General features: G+C 45.1%; 1 protein-coding gene across 1 annotated transcript in view; it reads right to left on the bottom strand.

Annotated features, from left to right (window-relative positions):
* Nucleotides 1-713: 713 nt before the first annotated feature.
* Nucleotides 714-25,730, bottom strand: part of CDK4 (cyclin dependent kinase 4) — a 34,063-nt gene continuing 9,046 nt past the window's right edge. The window contains exons 3-8 of the mRNA XM_040425942.1: nt 17,835-17,970; nt 13,839-14,006; nt 6,339-6,448; nt 5,457-5,507; nt 4,334-4,469; nt 714-1,540 (exon numbers count right to left, since the gene is read on the bottom strand). Of these exons, the coding sequence (XP_040281876.1) occupies nt 1,400-1,540; nt 4,334-4,469; nt 5,457-5,507; nt 6,339-6,448; nt 13,839-14,006; nt 17,835-17,970 (742 nt within the window). The 3' untranslated portion in view covers nt 714-1,399. The remainder of the gene's footprint in view (nt 1,541-4,333; nt 4,470-5,456; nt 5,508-6,338; nt 6,449-13,838; nt 14,007-17,834; nt 17,971-25,730) is intronic.

Below are 25,730 nucleotides of genomic sequence, written 5' to 3'. Positions count from 1 at the left end.
ACTGTCATGCCCTCACTGTTCATTATTGCTTTTATATCATTATGTTGGGGTAAGAACAAGTCCTGCTATTATCTGTAGGAGGGTGGTTTCACACGCTTTCTTTCCTCCCCCAAAAACAATGCTTTAAACACTTTTTGTAGTGGCATTTTCAAAGTCTGAAAAAAGGCTACCAGACATAATTAAAAACCTCAGACAAGTCCTTCAAATGGTCTAAAAGAAAAGCTTAGTGTTTACTTACCCGTTTCTCCTGCGTACAGGGATTGGCTGCAGCGGTCAGGTGGCATATACTGGAACGTAACCGCTGCCATTTGTAAACAAGCAATCAGAACCAACACCCTGGAAAAAGGAAAGTATACCCTTTTTTTTTTCTTCTTTATTTTAGACCATTGAGGGGCTTGTCCAAGATTTTTCCATTATCTCAAACAACTCCTTTAAAGGGGTTCTCCAGGATAGGTCATCAGTTTTGATAAGACAGCAGCGCTTTGCGTCGCATGGCCTAGGCAAAGCTGGAGAAGGCTGTAGGGCTATTGTGAACGCTGGTGCCTTTTCAACAGCTGATCGGCGGGGGTCCCAGGTGTCGGACCCCCACCAATCACATACTGATTACCGATCCTGAGGATCTGGCATGATTAAAAAAATAAAATCTTGTAACCTAATAAAAATCCCACAGGTAAAATCTACATTAAGGCATGTCTCACCCACAGACAGACATCTTTTAGATTTGCACAGTTTATGGAAATAGGTGATCATTACAAGTCAGTCTTTAATAGTAGTACAACATGAGCCAAAGAAGAAGGCAATGTGAACACGTCAGCTGTTGTGAGACTAGAAGTTCCAGCCTGTCCCGATGGCAGGTGATTTGCACAACAGCTGGACAGGCGTGGCTACCTCGGCCAGCAATAGTTGATCCAATGTCCCATCTGGTCCCTCTGTTCGCACACAGCTGGTGAGAGTCTGTCTTTGAATCACTTACAAAAACTAATGTTTAAAAAGCAGAAAAAGAGCCTGGAATAAATACTAGGAAATGTCTGGAAAACGACTAATGTAAAATGTCTTCACTGGATATAAAAGTTTTTGGTTTTTATCTGTGGCTAAAAACTGGACACATTGTCACGGCCTAAATGAAGGATCTGGTGAATACATGTCATCAATGCCATAAAAGAGCTTTATGACGTAACAAAAAGTGAAATAGAAAATTCATCTCTTCTAAGCAGTCGTCCTCATAGTGATACGCGGTCAGGCTTTGCATTGAACCATCTGTCATCAGACCAATACTTAATGGCATATGGGTTGCATACAACTGGGCTAGCTTAGTGTCATGATAAAAAAAAACAATCAACGATCTTCTATTGAGACTCTAAAAATAAAAAGGCAGATGTGTCTAGAATCCACCAACGATTCATTTCACTTCATCTGCTGTGACTCGCGCACGCAGGAATGGTTCTGGTGTGGAGCAGGCCTCGAGGTCCTCGGAGAAGAAGGCGTGATGTAGAGCCTGCGATGCAGATATGCGTCTCAGGGGGTTAAAGGTTAACATATCCTGGAAACAATGAAAACCTTGTCAGCATTTTCCACTATTTGTGAATTATTCCTCACATGATTTAAAACGGTGTAAAAAAAAAAAGTTATCCAACATCGAAAGCAATTCATCATTTTTACAGATAGAAGCAGGTACTGAAGGGACCCAGTGGTAACAAAGTTACTAAGATTTACATGAGCCTAACTATTCTTTGACAGATACAGTAAAATGATACTATATACAAAAGCCTGCCGACTTATCTGTCTGAGGGAAATGTCACCCAAATAATATACAGGCATGGCGAAACACGAGTCATGCTGTCGGAATTTAATGCCATGTGGATTTTAACTAAGTTAATTTCTGGGTTTGAGAGTACGAATATTAAAGGCGTTGTGCAAGAATAGGGAGGTGCCGGACCTGTAAGGGGAAGCTTACTTACCTGCATCCCAGCGCCGTCTCCCTGCTCCCCCCTCCTCCCAGCCTGTGATGCTCCGCTGGGATCAGTCGCTGAATACATCCATTTCAACGCCGCCTGCAGCCAATCACTGGCCGCGCGGGGTGACCAGCTCCCCTTACATCATGACAAGTGGGTACAGGCAGCATCAAACCAGAGGATTTCAGTGACGGAGCCCAGCAGAGCATTACAGCGGGGAGCAGGTAAGTAAGCTTCCTTTTAAAGGGGTTGTGCAACAATGGATGGACCTGTAAAGTGATCTGCTGCTCCCAGGTCTTTTTTTTATTGTTCTATTGAACAGTGGAAATAAGAACTGTGTAGAGTTGACATCGCTGAACAGCTGACAATCCAATTCTGCTAGAGAGCCTGGGTTGGGTAAAATCTTCAGCTGTGGATTTACACTGGATTTGTTATTCCTGGGAAAGAGCACAGGCCTCTTTAGAGGAGCAAAATACATATTAAAGAGGACCTTTCACTACAATAAAAAAAATCTAAACTAAGTATACAGACATGGAGAGCGGCGCCCAGGGATCTCCCTGCACTTACTGTTATCCCTGGGCGCCGCTCCGGTATCTTCATATGTTCGGCTCAAACTGGGAGGAACCTGCCGGCGTCTCCCTCTCCCAGGCTGTAGCGCTGGCCAATCGCAGCGTTCAGCTCATAGCCCGAGAGGTTTTTTTTTCTCTCAGCTGAGCTGGCCATTGAACAAGCGGCTCCGTGCGCAAGCCAAGCCACCTCATCTTTGAGCCTAAGGCTCTGTTCACATTATGTTTTTGTGCCATGTTGAAAAGGTACAGTTATTTTATTTTCAATGTACACAACTCAGTAATTAACCCTAGAGAATCAATATGTCCTAGTACTGACAATATACATACACTGCTCTATAGAGTTCAGTACATCACCGTATCTCCATAGAACAGCAGGATACGGGATACATTACTGATCCCACCAATAGCCGATGTTATGTATTCCTGACATGATTCATCAACATGCAAAAAAACTGGGAAAAGGTTCCTCCAAAGTAACCTTTTCAGCCCCGGGGGATTTTCATTTTTTTACTCCCTCCCTTCCCGGAGCCATAATGTTTTTCATTTTCTATTCACATAGCCATAAGAGGGCTTGTTTTCTGCAGGACGAGTTGTACTTTCTAATAGCACCATTTAATATTGCATACAGTGGGATGCTGGAACAAATTCAACAGGGTGTAAATGGGGGAGAAAAAAAAAAATTTCCACCAGTTTTATGTGTTTGGTTTTTACAGCGTTCCCTATGTAAAAATGTTAAATTCATTGTCTGGGTCTGTAAGACTACGATAGCACATTTAGATCGTTTTTCTTGTGTTTTAATATTGGAAAAAAATAAAAATAAATTCATTGCCATATTCTGACCCCCATAACTTTCCTATAGTTATATCTACAGACCTGTGTGAGGAGGATCTGTAGTTTGTGTTGATATTATATTGGAGTCTGTATGACTTTATGGTCACTTTATGATTTTTTTTTTTGAGGGAGGTGCATATAGCAAATTGTTTTATTTTAATTATCGGGAAAGGGGGGGCCATTTGAATTTTTATATTTAAAAAAATATTATATATTTTTTTAACTTCTATTTATGTTACTTTAGGCGACTATAAGAAGCAATTATTAGATTACTTCTCCCTTACATTGCAATGAATTGCCTTTGCAGACTTGCCATCTTCCTATGGAGCCCTGCCACCTGCAGGGCTCCTAAGGAACTACAACTGCAATAGCATGGGTTTCTTTGAGTGACCCATGCTATCACAGTGTCCCCCAATCACCGTGCAGGGGTGCCATTCAGGACCCGGGAGTGCATCTTTCCAGGTCTTCTGCCCTCAGATGCCAGTCACATTTGACAGCAATAACACCGATCGCACACATTTGCCCTGGGTGTCTGCTGTTTAAAACAGCAACGGGCTCCATATTTTTAGACCCAACTTCTCACACAAAAAATACCCGACTTCTCACTCACACCCCTAATGTAACTTTTACTTAATGGGGTTATCGGGTAATTATTATTGATGACCTACCTTCAGGATAGGTCATCTATATCAGATAGGCGGGGGTCCAACACCCGGGACAGCGGTCAAATGGCCTAGTTGCAGCTCGAAGTGAATGGGGCCAAGCTGCAATACAAAGCATAGCCACTGTACTATGTAGAGTGCTGTGCTTTGAAAGCTGCCGTGAGCCGGATGGGCTCACCAGAGCTCCAAGGAGTGCAGCAGCTCGGCAGAAGTGCTGGGAATCGGACCCCTGCTGATCTGATAAAGAGACTAAATAAACTGTATTAAACCGGATGGCACCTGAATTACCAGCCATCATCTGCTGTGCTACATCACTTACTAACAGAAGCTGAGCCCCCGTGGCATCAATTTCAGGAACAAACTTCTCTACTGGCTGCTGACTCCTTGGAGAGAAGGCGGATCGTGGCAAAGTGACGTCTTCTGGCCATTCTTCTTCAGAGGGGAGACCAATCATACTGCAGAAGAGGGACAGGCAGAGAAGATACTGCATGAGGAACCTTCATTTTAGGTAAGATTTTACAAACGAAGTTCTACAAACTGTGCCACACCTGTTCATGGGACACTTAAAAGGGGTTGCCCAAGTTATAGAAAGAAAACCAAAAAAGCAATCCAGGTGGGAGATCTCATAAAATCATAAAAGAACATACACTATTTCACTGCCCATCGCTGCAGCCATGATGTCATTTTCTTGGCTGCAGCGATGACATGCATGCAGGATGAGATCTGGAAGCAGCGGGGCTGAAAGAGGAGAGTATGTATTATTTTATGATCATTCCTGCCTGCGAGAGGAACAACCCCTTTAATCATCCATCTGTGTACAGACTGACCCACAGATGTAAGTTTTCCCCTGCACTTTATCTCCATTTTGGCCCAGAACAAAACAGAATTCTTTCAATATGAATTTAATCCCAGATAATCCTATTAGAGATGAACGAATTTCCGCTTCTGAAATTCGTTAACACTTTGTTGGTTGGTTAAAGGTGAACTGCGTTATGGATTCCGTTACCACGGACCATAACGCAATTCTATGACTAAATGCATAACGGAATGCCTTTAGAGGCATTCAGTTATTCATTCCGTCATAATAGAAGTCTATGGTCTGCAAAACGGATCCGTCCTGTTTCCGTTATGCATTCCGTCATAGAACTGCGTTATGGTCCGTGGTAACGGAATCCATAACGCAATTCACCTTTAACCAACAAACGAAGTGTGAACGAATTTAAAAATATGAAATTCGTTCACCTCTAAATCCTATGACAAGGAACTAGAAGAATCCATAGCTCCCTGAGGGTTAACTTTATGGGCATTGCCCTGTTTATAGTGCACGTCACAGTGAAAGACCGATTTAATAATGAGAGACGTCATTTACGGCGCACAAGTAATAGTTACAACTGACGATCTGACAGACCAAGGTTCTTTGGAATTTGTACAGCACAACTTACTCAAAAATTTTGCACAGCTGGTCAGCTTCTGAATTCCCACAAAACAGAGGCCTGGAAGAATAGAAATTGCATTTTTCAATGACCTTTATTACATCTTCTATGACGTTGTAAGTGTAATTTTTCAGTAAGACACTACACGTCATTTCTGATGAGAAAAAAAAAATTACTCTATTTTTAGTTCTAGAAGACGCACCTTTTTCAGTGAAAAATGTCAGTGTGTCTTATAAAGCGAACACTAATGAGTGCTTCCATTATGGAGGTGTGCGGAGCGGAGACTGTACTGCTGCTGGGGCTAGTATTACTTACCGCTCCATGGTCTTCTGTTGTGCTGTGTCCTGACAGCACTGCAGGAACAAACTCTGGATCTCCAGAGTCGCGGCACCGCCAGGAGCAGAAGAGGAAAGTTATTTTTATTTTTTTATCTGACCTGCGGGCTGATGACGGTTATAGGGTGCCACATGAGACTGTGGTCTGATTAACATTGGGGATGTGATTTAGGGGGCTGATGAAGATTGGGGGTCTGATGAAAATCTGGGAAAGCAGGGAGACAGCTGGTAAAGGCTGCCTCCCATTTTTTTTTATTCACAGGGGATTGAGGTCTGATGAAATTTTTTTTCTCTCGTATTTTCCTCCTCTAAAACCTAGGTGCGTCTTATAGAGCGAAAACTATGATAGTTCTTTAAATGGGTTTTCTATTATACATGCATACTGTTTTCAATGGGGATAGGGGGGATGAGCAAGTGGCAGCTGCTTATCTCCAATGCTTTTTGGATATTGCGGAGTTTGGGAGGAACAATTGACAATATCAATGTTGATCAGTTCCTAATATGTTGTCCATATTCTTGTTTTTTATATCTACTACATGTCCCCATGTCTACTCACTTCCGCCTGAACATCTCTGCAAAGATGCATCCCACACTCCAGATGTCTACTGGTGTGGCATATGTGGACTGGAGTAACACCTCAGGAGCTCGATACCACAGGGTCACTACCTGCAGGAACAAAAAAAAAAAAAAAAAGGAATACCGTTACTTTGTGTAGGATGGTATCAACCACAACAGAAATCTATTTATCTACAGGTAAGGTGCATAAGAGTTTGGCGTCTCATGTGAAATCTGTTTTTTGTCTTGTTATTTCAATTTGGCCTCTCCAGAAGTCTTGTGAAACCCCATCAATATATGTGAAGCACCCATCAGCAGCATGTCCCCACAGATTTATCTCTGGTGGTCCAGGGGTATATGCAGTCTGCACCTCATAGGAAGACTACTTCACAGGGGTGTTAGCTACCTTCCCCAGAACAGTCATCAGGCAGAGTCACGCCAGAGGACACTGGGGGTCATTTACTAAAGACTGGTGTTTCACACACTACACTAGTCTTTGTAAAAACCTCGCTTGAGGAAGATCTGACCAAGAAGTGAACGTCTTCTGCTGGCTGTGAAATCTACTCCAGCCAGGAGATGCACAGTTGCCAACTGTCCCGAATTTGCCTGGACTGTCCCTGAATTGCAGAGACGTCCCGGCAAATTTGAACAGTCCCAGGTTGAAAAAGGGCAGGGCTAACGCAAAACCCACCCACAAGTGGGTGTTTCTGAGCAGGTTCCTGGGATGGAGCTTATATTAGGGATCGACCGACATAGATTTTTTAGGGCCGATACAGATACCGATAATTTGTGAACTTTCAGGCCGATAGCCGATAATTTAAACCGATATTCTGTGAATTTTCATTTTTGAAAAAAAATTCCTACACAAATCTGCTGAAAATGAATATGTTTATTGTTAATGTTTTTTTTTTTTTGTAAATCTTTCTTTTTCATTTATACTTAATATTTAGGTGTTTTTGTTTTTTTTTTACTAACTTTTAGCCCCCTTAGGGACTAGAACCCTTGTCCTATTCACCCTGATAGAGCTCTATCAGGGTGAATAGGATCTCACACTGTCCCTGCTGCTCTGTGCGCACAGCAGCATGGTGCTTACCATGGCAGCCAGGGCTTCAGTAGCATCCTGGCTGCCATGGTAACCGATCGGAGCCCCAGCAGTGTAAGCCTGCTGGGGCTCCGATCGGAGGAGGAGGGGAGAGGAGACCCTGTGGCCACTGCCACCAATGATTAATACTGAGGGGGGGCGCACTGCGCCACCAATGTTTTTAATACTGGGGTGGGGGGCGCACTGCGCCACCAAAGAAGATTAATCTCTCATTTATTCGTATACAGGAGGCGGGAGCTGGCTGCAGAATCACATAGCCGGCTCCCGACCTCTGAGCGGTAGCTGCAATCTGTGGCACCTGAGGGGTTAACTACTGAGGGGGAGGGGATACACTGCTTCCTTCTCCCCTGTGCTGCTGAGGGAACACGGAGAGCACTGACAGCAGTGCGATCTGTGTTCCCCATACGTTAACGGAATATCGGCAAAATAGATGCCAATAACGGTCAAAATCCTGAATATCGGCCGATAATATCAGTAAAACAGATAATCGGTTGATCTCTAGCTTATATGCCGCGATTTTACCAACTGAAATGTTGTTCAGTATGGAGATGGGGGTAGATTTCTGGCACATGTTGTTAAATGAGCCAGGTTGCGGAGTAGATGTTGATGACCTCTCCCGAGTATAGACCATCAATATAAAAATCCAGCAGATCCGCTACAACCCTAAAATACCCTGTAAACCCGCTACAACCCTTTGTGTGATTCTAAACGCTGCAGTGTCCTACAGCAATCCATCCACGAACTGTACAAACATGCAAAAAGCACACACTTTACAATGGTATCTTGGACAGATTCGGGTTCTTCTGCATACCTGGTTTATGTCTATACTTTTAGTTATACGTTTTCTGTTATTGGGAACCAGTCAGCAATTTCATGCAGCAACGAATGACATGCTAAATCATTTCAAAGAGCTTTAGGGGGAATTTATCACGCCCTGAATTCCAGATTAGCTGTCTGTTATGAGAGAGCATGTCACTGTTCGGCCAGCAGGAAGCTGCTGACTGGTTCCCTTTAAATAGTATTATTATTATTACTACTACATAGGATTATTAAAGGGGTAATTCTGGCTTTTTAAATAAACTGCTATGACAGCATGTGATTTAGGGAATTACTACTTGCATAGTTTTAATCAGTAGTCTCGGGGAGGGTTTACATGTTGCATTTATTTTGGTTTAAAAAAAAAAATACTGCATCATAAAAAAATTTACGTATTTAGGTACTTTCACACTAGCGTTTTTCTTTTCCGGTGTTGAGCTCAATACCGGGAAAAAACTGATCAGTTTTATCCTAATGCATTCTGAATGGAGAGCAATCTGTTCAAGATGCATCAGTATGTCTTCAGTTCAGGATGCATCCGTGCAATTTTCTCTCCGGCCAAAAATCCTGAACACTTGCCGGAATGCCGGATCCGGCATTAATTTCCGTTGAAATGTATTAGTGCCGGATCCGGCATTAAGTGTGCCGGCATGCGCAGACCTTTAAAAATGCAGGAAAAAATATATACCGGATCCGTTTTTCTGAAAGACACCGGAGAGACGGATCACGTATTTCAATGCATTTGTCAGACGGATCCGCATAAGTCCGCATAATGACATCCGTTTGCGTCAGGATTGCCGGATCAGGCAGGCAGTTCTTGCAATGGAACTGACTTCTGGAATCCTCTGCCGCAAGTGTGAAAGTAGCCTTACTGTGATTGCTGCTTTTTTACAATGTGGCAGTTTCCCAAGTTTTTTTTTTTTTTTTTTACAGGTAAACACATTAATTTAACATGTTTCACAAGTAAAACCATAATAGTGGTTTAAAAAAAAAAAAAAAAAAAAAAAATGCAGTTTATATGATCCGGTTTTCTACTATGTGGAAACCCAGCCTAAAAACATTGCTTTTATAATTCAGGATCTTGTCTTGTCCCAAAAATTGTGGAGTTTGAAAAAGTTGCCAAAATGAAGATAAATGCATGTAGGAAATGGTGTGGAAATGCAGGCTGCTACATCTTATCCTGTTCAGGGGGCAGAAATAGAGGGATATAGCACTTTCCTCTGCACAGGCCTCGCAGAGATCAAGATCTATAGGCACAAATGGGTATAAAATGACTTGTTAATCACATATGATTGTATTATAAAACCGCCTGTACAGTGCTGTGCGACCGGCATATCACAGAGGAGAAAGCTTTCCACAGGCAAACAAGCAGCTGGTATTTAGACGAAGAGGCACCGCCAGGGAGAGAGAGAGGCTCCAGAAGGGAGAGGAGTCCCTGATCCTAGGAGAAACTCACAGACCCTGGTATACACAGTATATAGCTGCACTCCTCAATAGTATCAGGCCTCTTTCACACGAGCGATACGGATTGTGTCCGGATCTGTTTAGGAAAAACAGGCGCCCAAGTTCAGTCAGTTTGTTTACGTTTTTTCCGCATGGATGAAATTAGTTTTTTTTAATGCGTTTTTCACGCGTGTGCACTTTAAAATCTAGCAACCATTAATGAAAAACGCATTGCATCCGGATGCCTTCCGTTTTTCACGCAAACCCCATTGACTTCTATGGAGCCAAGGCTGCATGAAAAACGCAGAATATAGAACATGCTGTGATTTTTCCTGAAATGATGCGTGAAAAACAGCGCTCATGTGCACAAACCCATTGAAATGAATGGGTCAGGATTCAGTCCGGATGCTATGCGTTTTTGCTTCACGCATTGCCCCCCCCGGACGGAAAACTCGCTCGTGTGAAAGAGGCTTTACGCCAAAAGGTGGAAAGGTAAAGAATCACAGGAATTTTAGATCCTGACTGTTCTGGAACAATCCCCAGAGGACACGGATTTGGCCTGTCTGCTGGATTTCAAAATGATAATGCTAAATAAGAAGGGAAATAAATACCGATAAAGCCTCATTCACATTGATGGAGATCACAGCCTGACACGGAGATATCGGGCAGATTTACTAATCCTATAGATGGATTCCACTTATTAAAGTCACTTTACACAGGGAAGTTATCAGGGAAGACGTGTTCCTAGGAACGCTCCTTCCTGATAACTAGCCTGACTAAAGGTGCCGCCAATCACCCCATGAACGAGCGTTTGCTGGTGTGGCCGCCAAAAACATGTTTTTTGGCAGCAGATGGCGCTTTCTAAACAGCTATCTGCTGCCCAGAAACAATGAATGTGTATGGAGATGAGTGATCGCACCCATCCCTGGTCCCCATATAATGGAGGTGACTGCTGCATGTAAATGCGGCTATCACCTCCTGTAATGAGCAGGCAATTATCGAGGGCAAATTTTTAGTTTCAGATAATTGCCTGCTGTGTTGGCCCATGTAAAGGGCTCATTAGACCGGCTCTGTGGACCTGCTCGGGCTGGATGCCAAGTGTGGTGCAGGCCTAGACCGACCATAGCAACCTGAATTTGTGGCACAATCTTGACGCTACATGTTGAATACTAGGCCACACACCATTTCCCATGAAGCCATGCGCCTTTTCTGATGACCCACGTCCCTTTGTCAGGATAGTTGCAGCAGATTTCATTAAACCTAGATGCGCCAAATTGTGCCACTTCTTTTTCCCTTAAAACTTGATTTATGGCTACTTTCACACCTGCGTTAGGTGCGGATCCGTCTGGTATCTGCACAGACTGATCCGCACCTATAATGCAAACGCTTAGACCCGTTCAGAACGGATCCGTTTGCATTACCATGAACAAAAAAAATAATAATAATTTGGACTTTACATTGAAAGTCAATGGGAGACGGATCCGTTTGAAAATTGAGCCATATAGTGTCAACTTCAAACGGATCTGTCCCCATTGACTTACATTGTAAGTCTGGACGGATCCGTTTGCCTCCGCACGGCCAGGCGGACACCTGAACGCTGCAAGCTGCGTTCAGGTGTCCGCCTGCTGAGCGGAGCGGAGGACAAAAGGTGCCAAACTGATGCATTCTGAGCGGATCCGCATCCACTCAGAATGCATTAGGGCTGGACGGATCCGTTCGGGGCCGCTTGTGAGCCCCTTCAAACGGAACTCACAAGCGGAGCCCCGAACGCTAGTGTGAAAGTAGCCTTATTGTGCAAGAGCACTAAAACAAAAAATAAAGTTAAAAGTTAAAATAAGAGCAGTGAGACTATGGAACTCTCTGCCTGAGGAGGTGGTGATGGTGAGTACAATAAAGGAATTCAAGAGGGGCCTGGATGTATTTCTGGAGTGTAATAATATTACAGGCTATAGCTACTAGAGAGGGGTCGTTGATCCAGGGAGTTATTCTGATTGCCTGATTGGAGTCGGGAAGGAATTTTTTATTGCCCTAAAGTGGGGAAAATTGGCTTCTACCTCACAGGGTTTTTTTTTGCCTTCCTCTGGATCAACTTGCAGGATGACAGGCCGAACTGGATGGACAAATGTCTTTTTTTGGCCTTTTGGACTAGGTTACTAAAATAAAAGTTAAATTAAAATAAAATGAAAGGGGTTGTCTCATCTGAGACATTGGCAGCATATCTCTAGGATGTCAGAACGGCACCCCCGAAGTGAGCGGAGAACCACATTCATTTCTATGGGAATTCCAAAAATAGCCAATAGTTGGTTCAGCAGTACCATAGAAGTGACTGAAATGGTGGAAGTGCTTGCTCAGTGCGCTCTCCGTTGATTTCTATCGGACTTTGAAAGATAGCCGAGTGCGCACTCTCAACTTTTTCCGAAACTCCCATAGACACTAATGGAGAGGACGCCGCGTATGCGCAGGCCCGTTTTAGAGATAGCTGCAGGTCTCAGAGGCATATCCTGACTTAGATGACACAACCCCTTTTGAAGTCAAAAATAGTTAAAATAAAGTTAACATGTTAATTTTATGGCTCTGGGAGTGGAGGTTGAAGAAAAAAATATATAGCTTGGTCATTAGGTGACAAACGAGTCTGGTCTTTAAGGGGTTAAAGAGGATTTTCCTCTGCAGTATAATAAAGCGATATTCTATCCTCTGGCCATACACACATCCGTACTGGCGGTGTTACATAACGTGCACACTCACATACAAGTAAGGGGACGCAGCGCTGTTACATCCTGTTCAGTGACTTCCTCAGTACGATATGCACACATGGCTACAAGGAATGCTCAACCACGGCGCCCACACTGACCGATGAAGACCTCAAATATTACAAATTACTCACTCAACAGAAGCAACAAAAACCACTGAAAGCACACAAGTCCTGCTGTGCTGTGTCCGGGGGAACTTTCCTCTCAAGCCTGTGAGGACCCGGTGGGAGAAAATTAAGAAGTCCGGGTTTATATTAGGGGTGCATGGGGCGGGGGAGGCTTTTTCTATGCCTTGACCCATGTGGCATCTGCACACAATTTTTTTTTTTACAGCAAAATCCTTACTGCTGGTGGAGCTTACAGCATGTCCGCAGTTGCACAATAGAGCGCCAACAAACTCGCGATCAGCGGTATCTGTTCTTCTTTTGACCGATACCCAGACTAAAACACTGACGCGCTTTTGTAGGCAGTGGTCTTCCAAACAGACTTTTCCCCAATAAAGGATTATTAGGCTCTATTAGGGTATGCGGATGTCATTGAGCAGAGTCCTACACTCGGGACCACCCTTTATAAGCCAGAACGGACAGTAGGTGGTTCTAGCTCTGGTACACATCCTGGTACTGCAAAATAGCAAGCATCCCCCCAACCTTGACAAATACATCCGAATTGCCTGTGGCCAGTGTCAGACTGCGGTGCCTAGGGCCCAGCAGTAAAATACCCTCTGGGGGCCCACTATACAGCTACATACAAATATTCCCTGCTAACACAGGGGCAGACAGCAAGACACTACAATAGGATTTATTATGGGGGTCCCTGCAGCAACTTCTAGAAAAGAGGATACTAGCGGGCCTGCCTCTATACTAGAAGTCATCTCAGTCATCCGCTAAATAATCTACCACATTTTTACATGGACCTAGGCTGGTAGAGACGCTATCTGCTGCCTATATGCAGTCTAGTCAGTCTGCTTCATTTGGCACTTGTGCAGGGGGTGGGGGTCTAGGGGCCCACCCTGCTAAGGGGCCCAACGTGGCACTTCACCTGTTACCCTTTGGGCCAGTCCGAGCCCACCTGTGGCTTCCTAGCTCCACTGAGCCCTATGGTCTCTTACACATGAGCGAGTTTTCCATCTAGATCTGATGCGTCGTTTCAATGGGTCTGTGCACATGTATCATCATCATTTCTTCACAGAATAAACTGATTGAATTTGTGTACAAAACCATCTGTTTTTTCCTGAACAGATCCTGAAACAATCTGTATCGCTCATGTTAAAGTGGCCTAAGAAAGTCATCCACAAAGCTATTCCCAACCGTGGCCCCACGTGCACAGGAGTGGTGGTAGCGGAGCTGTCGTGTACACTAGATAAGGACGACTCAGAGGGGCTGTTACTTACCACAGGGGTTAGTGCCATCTGGCAGCTGTAAATCCGCGCAAGGCCAAAATCGGCTAGTTTAACCTGTCCACAGCTGGTCACCAGGATATTTTCTGGCTTCAGGTCGCGGTGCACAATACAGTTCAAATGGAGGAATTCTAGGCCAGAGAGGAACTGCCTCATTAGGTTCTGCAGATGGAGAAAAGAGAACATAAGAACCAGTATACAGAGAACCCCCGAGGAAGACCACGGCACTACACCATGCTAGGTGGTCATCTTCCACTGAATATTAATCCCATCCAGGAGATCCGTTATCTCCAGCATACCTGTCCTAATATGCCGCTCTTATCAGGTGTATTTTTATTGCATCTACATATAAGGCTACTTTCACATTAGCGTTTATTTGTGGAGCCGTCATGGATCTGCAAAAACACCTCCATTACAATGATACAACCGCATGCATCAGTCATGAACGGATCCCGTTGTATTACGTCTTCTATAGCCATGACGGATCCGTCTTAACACCATTGAAAGTCAATGGGGGACGGATCCGTTTTCCATCGTGCCAGATTCTGTCAGAGAAAACGGATCCGTCACCATTGACTTACACTGTGTGCCAGGACGGATCCGTTTGGCTTCGCTTCGTCAGGTGGACAGCAAAATGCTGCAAGCAGTGTTTTGGTGTCCGCCTCCAGAGCGGAATGGAGACTGAATGGAAAAGGATCCGCTCAGAATGCATCAGTTTGCCTCCGTTCAGAATCCATTAGGGAAAAACGGATTAGTTTTGGATCGCTTCTGAGAGCCCTGAACAGATCTCACAAACGGAAACCAAAACGCCAGTGTGAAAGTAGCCCAAGATGCACAGACATGTTATAAGTCAGGTAAGCTGTAATGGCCATTATTACTGGATAGCCTTTAACTTAAAGGGGTCATCACGGAATAGATACTAGGGGCCTATCCTCAGGACAGGTCATTAATACCAGATCTGCAAAGGTCTGACACCCAGGACCCCCGCCAATCAGCTATTAGAAGAGGCCGGGTGCTCAATAAAGCTACAGCCTCTTCCTAGGCCATGTGACATCACCGTACATCGGTCACCTGGCCTAGTTACAGCTCAGCCTCATAGAAAAGAATATGGCTAAACTGCAATACCAAGCACTGCCACTATACAACGTACTGCGCTGTGCTCGGTGAGCTCCCTGCAACAGCTGATCGGTGGGGGTCTCAGGAGTTTGACCCCGCCGATCTGATAATGATGACCTGTCCTGAGGATTATAATTTACCGGATAATCTCTTTAAGGCTATGCTCAGATTATTTTATATAGACCTCTGAAAAGTATGACATTTGCCACAGGATCCACAGCAGAAATCTGAGGGCGAGCCTGTGATTTCAGCCACAGATTTGTAATATGAATGCCCCGACCAAAGTACAATTTCTATATGGAAACAGTGCCAAGAATGGACATGTCCCCTGTGGACACATCTTTAAATTCTGACCCGATAAAATTCACAGCTGAATGCAGGGCAGAGCAGATCACCATTGAAAACAAAGGGGACGAGCTCACATCGGTGTGGAAAAAGACGGTGAACATCGCCTTCTTCAGTGCCGATGCCAATCAAGCCTTCAATTGTCTTTGCAAAATGTATATTTTTTAGATTAGCAAAAGACAACCAAATCTTAAACACATACATTTTTGATGGTTTTATTTTACACATCATTAGATTTAAAAAAACAATCCTAAAATCATGCAGTTTTTGCACTGGCCACTAGACCAAAAATACCTTAACATTTCCTTCTCTTAGAGAGCAGCCACATGGGCCATAGACACAATGGTCAGGAGGGGACCTCATTGACTTCTATGGGAGAGTTTTCTAGGCATCCTCTGTGACCTGTGTAGAGGTCAGGAGGGAGCAGATAAGATGTCATATCGCCTATTGTGAATGGTGGATCCCTTGTTGTCTATACAGAGTTGTTACTTGTCATTGTCATCCTACCAGTGATGAAAAGAAGATAGTTACTGAAAAGCTACCCGGACAAAACAAAGCTACCGGGGCAATCACCCCGAAACAGCGGTCTGCAGAGGAGATGCTGGCTTATTTATTATCCAAGTCATGTCTCAAGGCCTATTTAAAGGGTCGAACGTTGACTTATAGGATAGCTGCCTTACATCTGGTGGCATCAGAGGCAGAGCTTGTTAAGAGCTCATTTGTATCTCTTCTTTTCAGTACATAACAGGAGAGGTCTTGGCATATTTTAAGTCTTGAGGTCAGTGCAAAAACTGCGTAATGTTAGGATTTTATAAAAAAAAGTTAACATAAAAACATGGTCATTTTCTGATGACGCCTTTAAAGGAATTGTACTGAAACTAACAAAATAATATGTGGAAGTCTAGTCATTAGCTGGTTAAACGAGGCATAGAGAAAAAAAGTGAAAAAAACATGCAAGTCTTAAGCAAGTGCTAAAAATGGGGAAACACTTGGCAATTTGTACAAGCGCCGTTAAACTCCAGCACACACCATCTCCAGTATTTTCCTGGAGGCTTCTCCGGAGCAGGACGTCAGTAAAAGGCAGTAAGAGGTTACTGAATATCAAGCCAGCCGTAAAACAAACAGCATTGAGCGCGGCTGCAGCTGCTCGGCCTCATCTGCCCATGACTCACACTCATTGTTCTAATGAAAACTCAATCAACGGGAAGGAGGCTCCTTGTCCAATCAACATTCTCCACAACTTCCAGGTCAACTAATCCAAGGAATCTCCACGCTCATTTAGGAATCAAAGCTCATCGTCCGCATACAGTACATACAGTCTCACAAAAGCAGCATTCCGGATGCACACAAGGCACAAAAGCCGCATTGACAATTCAGCCAGATCACTTATTCCACATTTCCTTCCAATAAGTCTTAACATTTTCTTAGGCGAGGCCTTTAAGGGGAAGAAAACTCAGAGTGCGCTTTACTGATCGGATTGTACTTCTTTCCCACATGCATAACCAGCGGTACATGGACAATTTTTTTTTCAGGAAGAGCTCCATGAGAAAAAAAAATAAAAAAATGATCTAAACAGGACACTCCTTGAAAAGAATAAGAGTAACCAATCTTCTGTGTGGTGCTGTTTCAGGGTTCTTGCCCCTCATTAGTGCAGAGCGGGCTACTGGCTGCCTGGATGAGACGCCTTCGATGCCTCTTGGAGGTACCGGTTCTTATTGAGGAGACTCAGTGGGAAGAATTGGTACCTGTTTAAAGGGGTTCTCCAGCAATAAAGACTTGTTCTGTAATGCCTGAAGCTTGCCTCTGTAAATAGAAGATTCATACCTGCTGATTCAGTCCTCCGCACCGAGTCCCTCATATCCATGCTCGGGTCCCTGGACTGTTCACACCTAGCGGTGCATGGTCATATGCTCTGCCGCAGCCACTAACTGGCTTCAGCGGTGACATAGCCACAAGAGACAAATCACTGCTGAAGCCAGTTACTGGCTGCCCCACCAGATGTAAAAAGTCCAGGGACCGGAGCATGGATATGAGGGCTGGATCGGTTACAGAGGCAGGCTGCGGGAACTACGGAAAGTCTTTATTCTCGGAGAACCCTTTTAAGTGCGAGAGATAATAGAATATGAATGTCAGAGAGGGATACCTTCCATCTGATGTGAGCCAAGGGCCACTGTAGGTACAGACACTCACTGTGAAGGATTCAACATTGCTATAGCCATTAAAGTCAGTGGGCACAAAGTAATATTTTATACCGTATTTTTTGCTTTATAAGACAATTTAAATGTCAGTGCTTCTTATAAAGTGAAAACTTGTTAGTACTTCCATTATGGAAGCGCTCAATAGTATGAAGTAGATGCACGGAGTGAGACGCTGCGAGTGCTCCCTGTACTCACCCCTCCCTGCTTCTGTGTTGTCCTGATTGTGTACTGCGTCCGGATGTTGTGAGCGCATTATGACCTAAGCAGCTGAAACCAAGGAAAATAACGCTTCTACGATGCTGGTGGACATCAGAGTGGACAGAAGACCTACCTTAATGGTTTCAAGAGGCAAGCCAGGAGGAGGAACTTTATTCAAATAAGTCTTTAGGTCTTGGTCCACGTGCTCAAAAACTAAGGTGACTTTTGTTTCTCTGTCAGTCCGGGCAGAAGCGCAAACATCCATTAGCCTAGAAAAAGATAGAAAACACTAAATTACTGTTTAATTCCCTCCTGTGGTTCTTCAGGTAAGTCATAGGATACGGTTTACACCTGTCTTATCATATCGACTGTTAAGGTTACACTGGTCTGATTAGTGTCAAGATCTGAAATGCAACTTTATGTTAAGCGGTCATACAAGAAGCTAAGGGTTTTTCATCCTACAGGTTATGCAGCCAGACCACAACCAATGGCCACCCAATTTTGTGGCAAAATAGTGCAGCCATTGGCTGCTGCTGGTGAGCGGGGCTTGGCTTGGCCGTACCCGACAGTGATTGCACATCCTGGAAATAGCATGTTTTTGGAGTGTGTGAGGAAACCCACACAAACATGGGGAGAACATACTCCATGCAGATGATGACCTTGGTCGGACTTGAACCCAGAGCTGGAAGACAACTGCTAACCTCCGAGCGAGCCACTGTGCATTATAAGGAGAGTGCGCCCCCTTCAAAGTCTTCAAAAGCATAACCTTAGAATGGTTGGAAAGAGGTTATGTGATCTGCTATTTTAATAAACATGAATACATTTTTTGGCCTGCATCAGTGTTCCTCATCCAGTGGCTCTCAAGGCACCTGCATGCGCCCCTATGTCATTTGGCCATAACTGGCACACGCTTTCACGTATAATATTCAGGGCGGCCGAGCACCGCCTTCAAAATAGTGGCTCGAGACCTGTAAAGGCTGTGAACTTCTGGACCATGAATGGGAGCAGAGGGCACAGGCCCACTAAATAGGCATTTCAAGCAACACCTGAAATCTTGGTTTCCATTGCATTAGTGTCACTGTACTCCTGTACAGTCTCATGTATGGGTCCTATTCTGATTAAATCAGTGTTTCCCGGGCGTCTCACTTTGCTACCCGCGTCTTTACATGTCCGATATACAAGGTGACGTGCGACACCCGTAGAATCCGCCGGAGCTTCCAAACAAGGTGACAATTGCCCACAATAAGTGACGAGGACGTTACAAAAAAATTAAGGCAGAAATGAAATACACTGCCACTAAGGCAATAGGACTCGTCCTACCTTTTTTGTCGTTTGTTTTTTTTTAGTTTTGTATTCGCTCAAGATAAAGGAACGTGACAGACTGTGCTTCAGAGATAAAGCCACAATTACCAGAATATGGAAGCTGCTTATCAAGTACATGAGATAGGATGCACAGGTCACCAGCTACATAACGCACAAGGTAAATACGCTCACCGCTACCCGAGCGGCTTTGTTGCTCTTTAACCCTTACTGAACCAGACCAAAATACCCCCTTAGTGAATCACAGTGCGCTGTCAGTGTTCTCCATGGACCGCACACGTACTCATTGACCTTTAATGTGTTTGCTCACACATCCTGCCACAGGATCATGGCAGGATGCACTTCCTTGGTCCGTGATGTGGACCAAACACGCCTATAGAAGTCTATGGGTCTGTGAAAAAACACTGACACAACATGGAAGGCATCAATGTTCGTTCATTGCTTCATGGACCAATGGTAGGAGATCCTCTGGAAATTAATGAATAAAAGTGAAAGAAAAAAAAAAAATAATAATTATATATACATATACATATACACACACACACACACACACACACAGGACAAAAAATTGATACGGACCAATTCTACACAGATACCTTCACGGATGAAACACGGACAGATTTTCCACAGATATCAAACGGACACGGAAATGTGAACGAGGCCTCATACTGCAAGCAACTGCATGGAGGTTCTGGCAGGTTTGGTAATGAACAGGACGCGGCGCTCGCATGGAGAGGTGCCTCCTCTTCAAACAGCTGATCGGCTGGGATCCCGGGTGTCGGACCCCCACAGATCAGATATTGATGACCTATCCTGACGATAGGTCATCAATATTAATGGTAGGACAACCCCTTTAAGGAGATGCTTCTCCACTGCTGCGTCTCTGTAGGGAAAGCAGTCAGTCCTGGGTTTTCCCTGACGGCAGAGACTTTCAGCACCAAGTCATTGAGATCAACTTTTGCATACCGTAAATTGCTGCTACAATTAAACTGCAACTGGAAAAAATATAATAATTACCATATCACATTGCAAAGAAGCATTGCAAAAAAAAAAGAGCAGCTGTCCTTAACCTGCTACATGAGGGGTGAAAGACACAAAAGTGAACATGTCAGGTACTGGTGCCAAAAATAATGACAAGCAGACTATGTTACTTCCTTTTAGAAAGTCAGAATGAATGCTCTATAGCGGTGGCTTCACGCTTGGATGCAAGGCTTCTCCTTTGTGTGGACCTTCAAAAAGACCACATTGACACACTGTACTGAGGCCAATCATTAGCATAAGAGGCCTGAATTACAGGGGAGCGCTGCTCTGTACGCCGTGTACATCTGCCAGAGGAACGGAGCACGAGGAGCACTCCTATAAATGAGGTCAAAGGGCAATGACCTTCCAATGCTATATCTATATCCATCTATATCTATCTAACTAACTATCTATTTTTTTTTGGGACCATAGGACTTCACATTGAAAGCAATGGGCTAAGCAGGTGCATTAGTGGCCAACAAAAATCTCTGGTAGTAAAAAAATAGTCAGGTAACAGAACCGAACCCTTCCCAGCGCAGTGCACACGATACAGGCACTGTTTAGGACACCTGCATCCTGTGAATGGACAGCGCTGACGGCTGACATAACAGCGCCTATCCATCCACATCATTTTTTGTGGATAAGAATAACCATTTCTGCTATTGGGACTGAGAAAAACGCGGCATGCACACAGCTGGTATGTGTATTATGTGGATCCGCAAGTTTACAGACTGCAAAACACATTCAGTTGTGTGCATGAGGCCTTAGGATGTGAATTATTTCCACAAGAGGAAGTGATCAAGTCATTGCATTCAAAGCTGAAAAAAAGGATGTACAGGACCCGAGGGGCAATGACGAGTGCTAGGACACTGTGAATGTACAGGACCCGAGGGGCAATGACGAGTGCTAAGACACTGTGAATGTACAGGACCCGAGGGGCAATGACGAGTGCTAGGACACTGTGAATGTACAGGACCCGAGGGGCAATGACGAGTGCTAGGACACTGTGAATGTACAGGACCCGAGGGGCAATGACGAGTGCTAGGACACTGAGTGTACAGGACCCGAGAGGCAATGACGAGTGCTAGGACACTGTGAATGTACAGGACCCGAGGGGCAATGACGAGTGCTAGGACACTGAGTGTACAGGACCCGAGAGGCAATGACGAGTGCTAGGACACTGTGAATGTACAGGACCCGAGGGGCAATGACGAGTGCTAGGACACTGAGTGTACAGGACCCGAGAGGCAATGACGAGTGCTAGGACACTGTGAATGTACAGGACCCGAGAGGCAATGACGAGTGCTAGGACACTGTGAATGTACAGGACCCGAGGGGCAATGACGAGTGCTAGGACACTGTGAATGTACAGGACCCGAGAGGCAATGACGAGTGCTAGGACACTGTGAATGTACAGGACCTGAGGGGCAATGACGAGTGCTAGGACACTGTGAATGTACAGGACCCGAGGGGCAATGACGAGTGCTAGGACACTGTGAATGTACAGGACCTGAGGGGCAATGACGAGTGCTAAGACACTGTGAATGTACAGGACCTGAGGGGCAATGACGAGTGCTAGGACACTGTGAATGTACAGGACCCGAGGGGCAATGACGAGTGCTAGGACACTGAGTGTACAGGACCCGAGAGGCAATGACGAGTGCTAGGACACTGTGAATGTACAGGACCCGAGGGGCAATGACGAGTGCTAGGACACTGAGTGTACAGGACCCGAGAGGCAATGACGAGTGCTAGGACACTGTGAATGTACAGGACCCGAGAGGCAATGACGAGTGCTAGGACACTGTGAATGTACAGGACCCGAGGGGCAATGACGAGTGCTAGGACACTGTGAATGTACAGGACCCGAGAGTCAATGACGAGTGCTAGGACACTGTGAATGTACAGGACCTGAGGGGCAATGACGAGTGCTAGGACACTGTGAATGTACAGGACCCGAGGGGCAATGACGAGTGCTAGGACACTGTGAATGTACAGGACCTGAGGGGCAATGACGAGTGCTAAGACACTGTGAATGTACAGGACCTGAGGGGCAATGACGAGTGCTAGGACACTGTGAATGTACAGGACCCGAGTTCTGCGGTCCGCAACACACGCAAAACACCATGCAGTCGTGTGAATGGGCCCTTACTTGGCTATTTCTGTGCACTGACAGCTTCCCGTTCTCTCTCCGACTCTCCATTCCAGATTCTCTCTCTATAGTTTCCTCTAATGGTGCAAAATCCTGACCGCGAGAAAGTGACCCAAGAAAAGCAGGACCCTGAGGATTGTCGAAGATGCAACAGGGACAGGGCGACATTGCGACCCTGGGGGAGCATTGCAAAATGTTTGATCGGACAATCCATAGACAAAGTTGCATCACTGCCCACACAACGGCAACGTGGCATGCAATTCTCCCCGTCTGGGTTGGAAATATGCCTAGAATAGGAGAAGTCACAGATTTCAGGATCACTTCCACTGTGATACATATAAATGTCCATGGTAAGACTGAATGGAAATGTAACCCACACAGAAGGAGACTGTAATCTGCCTCCTGTATGTGCAAGTGACAATCGCCAGACAGCAGAGAGCCGAAATTCTGCTGACTGCGAGTGTGGGAACCAACATAAGACGCATAGCTTTGGTCACCCAGGCATATCTCGGCTTCATTGTGGTCCACTGCAAGTATGCATGGAAAGTCTTAGGTTATGCGAGACCGTGCTCTTTAGCCCTCTCACTGCATGAGTCAGGATGTCAAATTCAGCTTTTTCTCGGTAATTTTTGCAGAGTCAGGAGTGTTCAACCAGCAAACCGACCACATATTCATATAGCGTATGAAGGTCATCGGCTTCCATTACCTGCATAAGAGCAGTGAAGCTTCTCAAAGTTACCATAATTAAAGGAACACAAGAGCTAGAAATGAATGCTAGAAGTGAGAGATCTCCCGTCCTCCCTGGTTGTCGGTCTGCATCATCCTGACACAAACAATCTTAGGCCTCATGCAAACAGCGGGTCCGCAATATGCAGGCACCGGCCGTGTGCTCCCATTCACATCTTCCATTTTCTTACAGTGCGGATGGATCAAGTTGAATGGGTCTGGATCCGTCGCAGCAGCCACACGGATAGTGCCCCTGCACGGAACGGCCGCATGCAAGAGGAGGCCTTACAGAAATCCTGCAGAGAACGAAGGGGTTAACCTGACGAGGTCTTCCATCTTGGCTGACGAGGTCTTCCATGTTTTTTTTTGTTTTACTGCTTTTGTTTTGCACACCAAATGCAAAAATGTAGGTTTTTGCCTTAAAGGTGTCGCCCAAGCTCCAATTTGTGGAGGTCAGACTGCAGGAAGGCAGTTAAAACTTCCGTAGCCCACTCCGATACAGCACCACCCTCCCATCCTCTCCGCCATACGGCACAGTAGATGGGACGTCACCTCTGCAACCAAAACAATAAATCACAGAATGGCGGTAATGGAGCGGAGTGGTCTACAGAAGGAGAATTTAAGTATTTTTTTTTTAATTATTTTAGCTGCCTTCATGCATTTTGTCCCTCAAAAATTCTATCTCTGACAAAGCCTTTAACCCTCTGTGTCCTCTCTCCAACCAAAAGATTTCATTCAGTTAAGTGTTTGTAGTATAAAGCAGGCGCCTCAGGTCCAAGCATCATTCTTAGGCCACTGGATCCTAGAACGGCACCTATTGTAAGGGGCACATGTGCCATTTTAATAAGCATGTTTCCCTATTGTGTTATTTGCCCCCATAGGTCGGCAGTAAGGGTGATATACAATTATACGTGCACCAGGTCATTCAATACAGGTGGGTCTGAAATCTGAACATTGGCTTAAAAATGGGACATTACAGGTGTGGCATGCGAGCTGACCGAGTCACTTGTGTTACAGGAAAGTCGACAAGTTCTGCAAGATTCACTACAAAGCTGCACCCATTTTTACAATCTTACAAAAAAAAAGTTCTGAGAGGATTTTCAGTGCTTTAAAAAACCGGATGCGTTTAACACAGTTTGGGGGGGAAATTTCATTTTTGACCATTTTCAATGGTGCGGAATCCGTGCCAAAAGTCCTCCATCTGAACGCGTAGCCCAAGGGGCTCATGCATAGGACCGCATTTATTTTGTGGTCCACAAAAAATACAGATGATGTCAGTGTGCATTCCGTATTTTCCGGAATGGAACAGCTGGCCCCTAATAGAACAGTCCTAACCTTATCCATAACGCGGACAGTAATAAGTTCTATATTTTTGCGGAAGGGACATACGGAAACAGAATGCACATGGAGTCACTTCTTTTTTTGCAGACCCATTAAAATGAATGGTTCCGCATACAGTCCTGCAATCATCTGGCAAAAAATCTGCCTGTGTAATAGAAGCTTAAGTAGATCACCTTGGATTTTAACTTCTTTAGATCTCAAAAACACCCACAGCACATAAACCACTAAGTGATAATAGACAGAATTTTTAGTATTTTTCCTAGAATTTCCTCCTAAAGGGGTTGGCAAAGGGAAGCATACTTACTTCCACCCAGTCGCTGGGTCCAGTCTCCTCCACTACCTGGCCTTGGTTGCCACTCTAAGTTCCCCCGTTGTCAACTTTACCATGATGCCGCTGCAGGCAATCACTGGCTGTAGTGGTGACTAGGGTTGTTGCGGGTATCGAAATATTGATACCCAATCGATACTTTTGTTCCTGTATTGATACGATACCGTGATTTGACATTTATCGATACTAGGCTTCACTACTGCGCAGCCTAGCATCAGAGAACATGGAGCACGCTGCTGTCAGCGCGCATCGTGTTCTCCTCAGCAGCACAGGGGAGAAGGAGTCACTCTCCCTCCCCCCTGTGCCGATGCTGCCAATAAGAGAGAGGGGTGGAGGAGGGACAGGCGCACTGCGCCACCAATGAAAGTTGACACCTAATACAAATACACGTGCAGGCAGCAGAATCACATGGACGCGATCAGCGGCAGTTAACTCCTCAGGTGCGGCACCTAAGGGGTTAACCGCCGCTGATCACAGCTCCCAGCTATGTGATCCTGCTGCATTAAAGGTTAATTATCATTGGTGGTGCAGTGTGCCCGCCCCCAACCCCAGTAAAAAGGCTACTTTCACACATGTTTTGGGCGGATCTGTCATTGATCTGCAAAAACTGATCTGTTACAATTAGGGCTGCAGCTAACGATTATTTGAATAATCGATTAGTTGTCAATAATTTAATCGATTAATCGGGAAAAAACACGAAAATTACAAAAAAAGGGGTTTATATGATTTTACTTGAAAAATGATGTTCAAAGGCCATATTAAAACAAATTGTGGACGGCGCTGTTATGGGGAGGGGGATCTATGGATGACACTATATAGCATCTTATGCTATATGTGCCGTGCACAGATCCCCTTCCCCACAACAGTGCCATCCACAGATCCCCTTCCCCACAACAGTGCCATCCACAGATCCCCTTCCCCACAACAGTGCCATCCACAGATCCCCTTCCCCACAACAGTGCCATCCACAGATCCCCTTCCCCACAACAGTGCCATCCACAGATCCCCTTCCCCACAACAGTGCCATCCACAGATCCCCTTCCCCACAACAGTGCCATCCACAGATCCCCTTCCCCACAACAGTGCCATCCACAGATCCCCCTCCCCACAACAGTGCCATCCACAGATCCCCCTCCCATAAC

This window comes from Bufo bufo, chromosome 3 (assembly GCF_905171765.1).
Source record: "Bufo bufo chromosome 3, aBufBuf1.1, whole genome shotgun sequence".
Classification (NCBI taxonomy): Eukaryota; Metazoa; Chordata; class Amphibia; order Anura; family Bufonidae; genus Bufo; species Bufo bufo.
The sequence above is the reverse complement of the archived record's forward strand: the minus strand, read 5'-3'. Positions and strand labels throughout refer to the sequence as shown.